Source organism: Jatropha curcas, chromosome 7 (genome assembly GCF_041381405.1).
Source record: "Jatropha curcas cultivar XTBG-Jc1 chromosome 7, XTBG_Jcur_1.0, whole genome shotgun sequence".
In the NCBI taxonomy this organism is placed as follows: domain Eukaryota; kingdom Viridiplantae; phylum Streptophyta; class Magnoliopsida; order Malpighiales; family Euphorbiaceae; genus Jatropha; species Jatropha curcas.
Genome location: NC_143157.1, coordinates 307,438 through 317,687, shown reverse-complemented (window position 1 = coordinate 317,687; position 10,250 = coordinate 307,438). Strand labels below are relative to the sequence as shown.

Here is a 10,250-nt window from a genome sequence, read left to right as displayed (position 1 = left end):
ATTCTCTTGATGTTATTTGGCATACTTACTATACTCTCTTGACGATTTCATGAATAACGCTGGATATGGAGGAGTCCAAGTGAGATTTCACATTCAAGAGCTCTTGCCTTACCAATTAGTTATTTTAATTCGTTCAATCATATTTTAGAATAAAGATTCCTAAAAAATTGTCATTTTGATTAATTGAAATTGAATCATGTTATTCAACCCTGGGGAAGTAAAATAGAACAGTACAAAGTAGTGGTTATTTTGATGATGATGGTGTAAATTTTAGGATTTTCAACGAGCTAAATATCCCTTTTGTCTGTTATTATTTCATGCAGTTAAAGGTTTAGCTAAGGATTCAATTGAACGTAAGCTTTAAGGGTTCTTTTATTAGAATTTAACTCATTTCAATTTATTTATTGAAAGAAATCATCAGACATCAAGTGCAATGCAATTGCAAATTACAACTTGATCCATTAGATGGTGAGAGCGGGTGACAGAAGTCAGACCTCAAGATCCAACTACCTCAGCTCAAGGCATCAAGCCAAGACAGCATTGGCAGTCGAATTCATCGAACGACCAAATAGACCAGTTTGAATTTTTTATTTTCAAATATTTAATAACTTTGCTGTCCATATTTTACTCCTAAGCAGGAAGTGTATGATTATTTTTCCCCGTGGTTGGCAATAATGGTTAAAATTTTAAAGGAGTCGTTCATATCGGAACATGGAGAAGGACTAAAGATACAAGTAACTCATAAAAGGTTCAAAATCATTGCAATTGCAGAGACACAAGCCGCATTCCAGTAAAGCTACCCTCACCACAATCTATATTTCCTATCCAATGAGGTGATTAAATTTACAAAAAATACGCTCATCTCCACCAAACTAACTAATTCTTCCCACCGTAGGGACTGTCATCTTTATTTGCTCACCCCATCTTGATTGTTCACTTAGTACCCATATCCTGTTGAAATAAAGTGGACATTAAAATTCAGTGACAATGTAGGAGGGAAGAGGCATACCGGCCAAGATTATCTCATAAGTTCGAAAAGTACGAACCTGAATTGTCCATGGGATTGCCAGCAGGGACTGGTTCAGGCTCCTTGATCTCAACAACCACACAATCAGACATCAAGAAAGTTTTTGCTACTGATGATGCATGCTCCAGGCAACATCTAACCACCTGAAAGAAAGACATGAATGAGCTAAGCAGTTAGGATAGTTCTTCAAAGATCGAATGAGATACATCTAGTTCCCTTTCCACAACAAAATTATAGCTGGAAATGGAAAATTTCAAACAACTTTCTGTAATTAATCTGTTAGCTTCAAAGGATAATACCATATTCTAATAGATCATTTTTGATGATTGACACCTTCCAAAGATTAGAGAGAAGATATAGCCATTATGTTACAGCACTAATATGTCGACCACTCCTCTTGGAAGAGCAAAGCGAAACTCACCTTTGTTGGATCAATTATACCAGCAGCCATTAGATCTTCATAATTTCCGGTTGCAGCATTGTATCCAAATTTTGGATTGTCACTGGAAAGCACCTGTACAAACAGATAACAACTTTAGTTGCAAGCAACATGAAACCAAACAAATTAAGAATAGATTGATCATTGCAGAGTTCCACACCTTCTCGCTGACCACACTTCCATTTACACCAGCATTCTTGGCAATTAATTTGAGTGGGTAGCTGAGAGCCCTTTTCACAATATCTGCCCCTACCTGAAACCAAACCAAAACAATCGAGCTCAAAACACACTTCCAAAACATTTTGAAATAAGCACTAGCTCAAGTTACTACGCCCGAGTTACCTTTTCTTCATCATTGTCAAGGGTGTCTTTAATGGCATCCACCTTCGATGCAAGTCTCAACAGGGTGCAACCACCACCAACTACAATACCTTCCTCAACAGCTGCCTGAATATCATTTCATTATTGACAAATGCAATCAGAAACTTAAATTGGATGTAAAAACAACAAAAAGCAGTGGTACTAAGATCAGTACCTTTGTTGCATTAAGAGCATCTTCAACTCTCAATTTCTTTTCTTTGAGTTCTGTCTCAGTTTGTGCTCCAACCTTTAAAATTTTGAGAAAAACAATTCTTTAGGGAAGACTATGTTAAATGGTTTCAATGATCTTTTGCTGAAAGATGATCAGCTGAAAATTTTACCTGTATCACAGCAACACCACCTGACAGTTTTGCAATCCTCTCATTTAGCTTTTCCCTTTCATACTCTTGTTCAGCAGCCTGTAAAAATGTAATAATTCATACTTCAGGTAACAATCAATTCTGAGAAGCACAAATTTTCTTGGAAAGAATATGAGCAGTAAGCCAAAGCATTTCATACCTCAATGAGGTTTCTTATTTGTGCAACCCTCTTGCTTACTGCTTCTTGGGTGCTTCCATCACCCACAATGGTAGTATAATCCTTGGTAAGTACCACTTTGGAAGCATGGCCCAAAACCTCCTTGCCAACTTTGTCCAAGGCAAGTCCCACCTCATCTCTAATAACAGTTCCTGCAATCCAGATTAAGAGCATAAACATCCAATATAAAAGAGCGATTGCAAACAGAAAAAAGGAAAAAGAAGGGAGGAGAGGTCAACGGAGGAAATAAAAAGGTTAAATATTTGGAACATTTACATGAAGTAGATAAGGAAATGTGGAGGCAGTACCAATGACACAGAAAGGCAAAAACCAAAATACAGAGTACAAAAAATTAACATCATTTGAACTAACCTCCAGTTAAAATAGCAATGTCATCAAGGTACTGGCTCTTTCTCTCTCCAAAACCAGGAGCTTTGAGAGCAGCAATCTTTAGAGCACCCCTAAGCTTATTCACAACAAGAGTTGCCAAAGCTTCTTGCTCAATGTCTTCAGCAATAATCAGAATTGGGTATCCACTCCTGATTGCATCTTCAAGAATGTTAATGAGATCCCTCGCATTCGTAATTTTCTTATCAACAAGAAGCAACTGCAGCAAAAAAATACACCTAATTATTTTGAAATCACAATTAAAAAGGAGGAAAAATAAAAAGTCATTGTGGATAGCTTACCTTGCAGTTCTCATATTCAACAGACATTTTCTCACTGTCTGTAACAAAATAAGGTGAGATGTAACCCCGATCAAATTGCATTCCCTCAACAACATAGAGGCTGTTTTCTGCACTTTTTCCCTCTTCAAGAGTCACCACTCCTTTACGACCCACTTTACTCATGGCTTCTGCTATCATATTCCCCACTTCATAGTTGTTCCCTGCACTAACAGCTGCTACATCTGCTAGTTCACTGTCTTCAACCTGCAACAGCAAACTACTGTTACTTAACCCCTTCCGTATAAATTTAATACAAATATGAGAGATTTCAATGGCAATACAAATTTAACAATGAAGATTCGCTAACAGTTATATATTACCTCTTTCGACATTGACTTGAGTTCAGTCACTAAAGCTTTTGAGGTCTTCTCAATACCCCTAGTAATTAGCACAGGGTTTGCACCAGCAGCCACAACCTGTATAATTGAACCATCCATCAATATGATTACCAAGTTTGACAATCTTCATACAGAAGATAGTACAAATCATCCCACAAACCTTGACTCCTTCAGCAATAAGGCCTTGAGCAAGAACAACAGAAGTAGTGGTCCCATCACCAGCCAAGTCATTTGTCTTGGCAGCTGCCTGCCTCACCAACTTGGCACCAATATTCTCAACTGGATCCTCCAATTCAACCTAAGAAATTCGGGCAAAGCACATTGTCAATAAACCTAGAGATAAATAACAGAAAATTATCATAAAACTAAAAACGTGTAGTAGTAATGTCAGCAACATATGGAAGAATTGAAAGACCATTTACATCGCAGAGTTAGGGACCAAAGCAGGCAAAATTTACATTCGAACTGTCCTCCATATGGTTTGCTTTCACGTATTTAGATAACCCCCATGAGATTCAAGCTATGAATAACAAAAGAGAAATGTGGAAACGAAACAATAGAAAACAGACATGGGAAAACATAAGAGATGGAAACATGGGGAAATGTGTATATATAAAAAAAATTAGGGCATTTTCATAAATATCAAATTTTCATATAAAAACAAAAATTAAGCTCATTCAATTACAATAGGGGTTTTAAGAGTTGAAGTGCTTATTCTTCCTTCCTTCCCAAGCAAGTACTTGAAATATATTGAATAGTAATATTTTTTTAAAGAATACAATATATATATAGAGACACAGACGCGCGCGCGCGCGCCCGCACACACGCCCACACACACGCACACACGCGCGCGCGCGCGCACACACACAAGGGTGAGCGCACTTTTGTTTGGAGGGCTAGGGTCATACTTTTTGGACTAAAGCTTCATATAGCCGACGCCAACTAGTTTGGACTTAGCTTTTGTTGTTGACTTTTTCAAGACAAACACACTTCAGACTAAGAAATGTGTTTCAAATTTTTCTAAACTTCCAGAAATTGCCTGGAGTTTCCTGCTTTGGAAATGTATCTGAATCCAAAATGCAGAAACCCACCTAATTTACACTTTCTGTGCATTGTAGTATTCAACTAGTAAGACAATGAAGCACTAAAGAATCTTGAGACAGAATACCTCTTTGGCGACAGTCACACCATCATTAACAATTTTTGGGGAGCCATACTTGCTCTCAAGAACAACATTCCTGCCTTTAGGACCTAGAGTAACTCCAACTAGATCTGCAAGTTTGTTCACACCAGTCTGCAAGAATGCAACAAATGCTTGAAAGACAACCAAGAATAAAAATATAAAGGTCATGTATCATAAGCCTACATCATATATATATATATATATATATATATATATATATATATATATATATATATACATATGAATAAACACTCACTTGCAATTTCTTAATTGCTGATCCATCTTTGTTGAAATGCAACTCTTTGGCCATAGCATTAATTTTGGGAGATCGAGATCTACGTAAAACCACATTCTGTCTCCTACCAAATGAGCTTCCAGAAATGGAGGCAAAAGAAGACAACCTGTTTGAAGAAGATGCAAGATTCTTGTCCATCACCCGTCCATTGGGAGCAGCCAAGGAAGACATGGCAGTAAATGTAGAAGCCATGTTCTATTTGACAGCTGACAAAAACCAATTGACTAATTTCAGTTACGTCAAGACATTCTTAAAACTCGGAAGTCAAAACAAAGCAACAATTAGAGGAGAGATAGAGAGAAAAACATGATGAGAATCAAAAGAGCATGCAAAAGGCAGTTTAGATCAAGCAAAAGTAAAATTTTTTTCTGAAAGAAATGATTTCCTTCCTATCATAATTAAAAATTGTAATGGAAGTTGAATTATTGGCAACAATTTCAAGCACCTAAAATTACCTTTAATACCCAAATACAAGAAAATTTCGGTCTAGTCCAACACCCAATTGACTTATTCTTAAGATTTCTGGTTAAATTCTTATGCTGCACAAATTATTATAAACATTGTTATAAAGCTAAATTTACATAATCAAATTCAAAGCACTATATTTATGTATATTCACAAAAATGATGGAAAAGATAAACAAAAATCAACAACTACAAAAAAGAAGGAACTATTTTCAATCATCCATCACCAAGAGCTTCAAAACAGAACAATTCCAGATAAATTCTACCAGTGAAAGCATGAAACCGAACTAAATAAAGGAACCATTTCCACATAGATAAACAGCAAACAGAAGCGCTGTAAAGTGACAAACTTCGAATCAATTTAACACCATTTCATCAATTAAAAATCAAATTTCAATGCTAAACCAACAAAATGAGACAGAAATACACCATAAAAACAAAAACAACAATGAAACAGCCAAAACCATCATTGATAAAGAGATTAAAGAGCTAACCGAGAGAAAAATGAGACGGCTGTGGTTGTGGTGGTGGTAGTGGCAGGAAAGATTAGGGTTTTAGAAGGGCGTCGAGAGGCGTAGCTTAGGTTTATCCTTTACTACTACTGAAAAGAAGCAGTCTCTCTCTTTCTAAACGTTAGGTTTAATTGATATATAGTATGATGATATACTATAGATGAAGTTAGCTCTTGAAGGTTCTAATGAAATCTGGACCGTTGGATCAAAACCCATTTCTGTTTTGGTTGTCTGTTGTTGGAACACTCTAGAACCTATTATATACTTGTACATTTCTCACTCTGACTGACGCGGGTCCAGTCGGGTTTACCTTGACCCGATTTCAATTCAGTTTAAGCAGGTCAGTTGGTTCGGTGTAACCACAAATTTGAAGACCCGAAAATTTGAAACTTGGAATGAGAAAACCACACACATATTCATATAAGGACTTTATACGATTTTTGAGAAGGTTTTTACTATAATACAGATTTAAAAAATTTTGTATTAATAGAGAAATTATAATTTTATGACATTTGGCATCCTAACCTACTACAGCAGGTACATATCATTCGTTATATAAGTTTTTTATTCTTTGCAAATTTTTTTTTTCTTTTAGTAGAAAAAATGTCTTTTTAAATTATTATTAAAAAAATACATATCATTGTTTTTAATTATATATTTTTTCAATTTCATTTTGATAAATATTTTTTTAAAATGTTAGAAATATTTTTTATAAATTAATTTTTATTTATTTTAATAATTTTAACCTCATTCTCATAGCAAGAAAAGAATTAAAGCACATATGATAATTCTTAAACATATATTATAATGTTATAAATCGAGTAAAGGAGAATTTAAAAAAATAATTAAAATGAGATAAAGTAAATGATGTGTAAATTAAAATATTAAATTTAATAAAGTGACACAATTGCTTTTATAAAAGTTAATCGCTAATAATGAAGTATTAATATAAATATTTAAAATAACGAAAATTAATCGGTTAATAATAATATATTGATTAGGAGAATAAACAAGAATGTTTAATGATATACATTTATAAAAATTTATATGGCATAATATATGTGATTTGAGTTTTTTCTATACAAATAAAAATAGGCTTTCAAAAAATAAAGTTGATGAAATTGATTATGGATTAATAAATAAATATTTTGTAGTAATTAAGCAATCATTTTTGTTTTTAAACTAAATAGGAATTTTTTTACCTATACAGTAGGTAGATGGTTTCTCTTTTCCTCTAGGATTCAATGGCTAAGTTTAAACAATAAAATCTAATGTCCATTAATTATTCATTATGGATGCAGAATTATTAACATTCTGTATTATAGTTTCTCCCCTAAATGAAATAAAAAAATCATATCGAATCGAAATTGTAAGAATCAACAAAAAATATTTTACTGACTCAGAGTCGATTTCAGTTCTTAATAAAAATCCAGTTAAAACTGTACCCAATTCAATAATAAATTTAATGTATTTTTTAGATATAATATGCAATCTACAATAATTATCATTATTTTTTTATTAAAAAACATTTAATGGTGTATAAATTGGAACTACTTGCATGGAATATATATGCCTTCTGCTGTGTAATTTCTCTTCTTTCTCTAGTCTTCTAACACTAATTTTAGTTTTGGATGGTCTCTGTTAATAGTACCCTACCATTTACTTTATCTTTCGCTTCTAATCTTCTATTCACTTTTAATAAACTCAAAAATATTTGGAGTGAGGATTTACTACTAAATAAAAGTATGATATTTGATTTTATTTAGTTGGAGAATTTATATCTTTGATTTGCAGAAATGAATCTTTGGTAAATGAAGAGATAGTGCATATACTATTGATACATAAACTCATGTATGTCATATGTTACAAGTTATTAGGAAAACAATTCAAATATAAAATATTCAAAAAAATTATTATATTATCGTCCAAATCAATTAAAGGGCTAGTTATTACTGTATATGAAGATTTAAATCTTTTGCTAAAATCATCTTCAAGTGAAAAAAAAATCTAATATTATCTCTTTTAATTTTAATTTTTATTATTTAAAAGAATATAAATAATTCTTTTGGTTTGTTAAAAGATCAGTGAACTCTATTAATAAATTTCTATGACTAATCTACTATTATTTGTAATACTTAATATTATTATTAATGAATTATATTTCTAAAAAAAAAATAAAACTATAAGTATCACATCCGAAATTAATAACTTAACATTTCTTGTTAGACTAAACCTACAAAAATACCATAAACTTTTCTACCTGTTGCAAAATCACTTTAAAACTATGTAACACCCAATTTGAAAACTTAGATATACCTATAATGATAGGGTTAGGTAAAGAAAAAAAATATTTTAGTGGATCCACCATCAACTTTGTGTTAACTTAAGCCATGGACAATAACTTGGGAAAGCGTCAATGATGGAGGAGATTAAAGTTTTGGCAAAAAATGAAACTTAGGAGCTTGTTACCCTTCATTAAGGAAGAAAACCAATGGAATGCAAATGGATGGTCATGGTAAAACACAGTGCAGATGGCACAATAGAAAGGTATGAAGCCAAATTGGTGACAAAGAGATTTACTCATACCTATGGAGTGGACTATCAAGAGACTTTTGCTCCAATTGTGAAAATGAACACCATTAGAGTCATGTTGTTTGCAGCCAACCTAAACTGGACTTTGCATCAATTTCATATAAAATGTTTTTTTGCATGGTGATCTAGAAGAAAAGTGTATATGGATATTCCTCTAGGCTTTAATAATGAAAAAAAACCAAAGGTAAGATTTGCAGATTGAAGAAAGCATCTTATGAACTCAAATAGTCACCTAGAATGATAAATTCAATAAGACCATGTGTCACGACCCGTTTCCGTGAGTCTGACCGGCACTAGGGCCCAGGTAAGCTTAAGGCCCCCGAGGCCCGTAGTAAGCCTAAATTATCCAATCTATCTATGTATCCTTCCCAATTATCATCAAACAGTAGGCCCATATACAAACATCTGGCCCAAACTCAAATAACACATAATATATAACCAGGGCCTATTTACAATAAATTATAATCACATGGTGGACTTACTGGTTCACCTGCAGCTAATTGCGTAATATTTAATTTATAGCGTAGTACTAACAATAAGTCCAATATTAATACACAACCCTATAACTGCGGAGTTCAATAACAAGCCGATAATAGAATAATTTATACATCCAAAATTAAATAACAGAAATATAAAGTTTACATTTATAACTCTGCGGAGAAGATTGCAGAGCTTCCGTTGGATCAGCAACTTCCTACTACCTGAGAAGTTTGGAGAGAAGGGGGGTGAGTTTTGCAACTCAGTGAATAATAATAAATAATACACACCACATACAGTCACGCGAAATGCGCCCTAATGTACTGAATGAACACACAACAGTCAATCGTATGGCATAACATCAGCACCCACAAACAATGTCACCTTCAAATAATCACATCACGTGGAAATTAGTCAGTGGAGTCACCGAACCCCCGATGAGCCGTCCTCCCACATAGCTCATCCTCTCACATGTGCACCAGGGAGCCGATCCCCCATACTGGCCGACCGGTCTAATCCTCACTTGACCAGTCCTCTCATTGTTTTTCTATCCTCTCTTTTCTTTTTCATACCAACAGGAGGCAACCCGGTGGTCTCCATCCAATCTAGATCATCAAGCGCTCACAACAGGAGGCCACCCTGCGGGCTGCGATCAAATCTAGACTGGCCGGTGCGCAACGACGAGAAGCCAACCCGAGGTTAACGGTAACGGTAACGGTAGGTGCACACGGGGGCGCCGATCTCCCATTTACCCGGCTAACGGTAATCATATTGGATCCATATAACGGTACGGTCTCACAGTCCCATGGTGACCCACTTCATCCCAATTCCACACAAACAAGGCACAGTATATGCACAGCACAATTAATCAAACAATTCTTTCAACGTATTACACCAAATCCATCAAAATATACAACTATTCAATATAAAATAAATATGAGTTTAATATATATAAAAAAAATATATATATATATATATAAGGTTTGTAATTAAATGCTATGCAAATGCATGTTGATCTGCATTATTTATTATTACTCACAGTGCTGGAGAGCGAAGTTCTAGCTTTGATTCTGTCCTGGAGGAGCACTAGATGGACCCGGGCGATCTAAGCAAAATAAGAACGACACAAAAGAAAATAATTCTATCAGACAAAATATTTCTTTACCACTCTAAGAATTTTATTTAATATTCTAAATTTTTTTTTTTATTTTTCTACCTAACTCTATTTTGTTTATTTTCTACCGAAATTTCGACAGCATCTCCCCTAAAAATTGGACTATCCACCTGCTAAAATATCA

At 34.1% G+C, this 10,250-nt stretch overlaps 1 protein-coding gene across 3 annotated transcripts; it reads right to left on the bottom strand.

The window, feature by feature from the left end:
- Positions 1-678: 678 nt before the first annotated feature.
- On the bottom strand, positions 679-6,024 carry LOC105640997 (ruBisCO large subunit-binding protein subunit beta, chloroplastic). Of its 3 annotated transcripts, none has more exons than XM_012225434.4 (15): positions 5,866-6,024; positions 4,869-5,113; positions 4,598-4,723; positions 3,590-3,727; positions 3,412-3,507; positions 3,053-3,295; positions 2,736-2,970; positions 2,346-2,515; positions 2,168-2,245; positions 2,002-2,073; positions 1,809-1,913; positions 1,627-1,719; positions 1,449-1,541; positions 1,047-1,170; positions 679-951 (listed from the first exon to the last, which is right to left on the bottom strand). In XM_012225434.4, exons 2-15 carry the CDS (start codon positions 5,097-5,099, stop codon positions 938-940), a joined length of 1,818 nt encoding a protein of 605 aa, XP_012080824.1. In that variant the 5' UTR covers positions 5,100-5,113; positions 5,866-6,024; the 3' UTR covers positions 679-937. The 3 variants fall into 3 exon arrangements, with proteins under 3 accessions (XP_012080824.1, XP_089580389.1, XP_089580388.1); XM_089724263.1 differs by adding an exon at positions 5,363-5,446 and having other exon boundaries at positions 930-1,170; positions 5,866-6,014; XM_089724262.1 differs by having other exon boundaries at positions 930-1,170.
- Between the last annotated feature and the right edge of the window lie 4,226 nt (positions 6,025-10,250).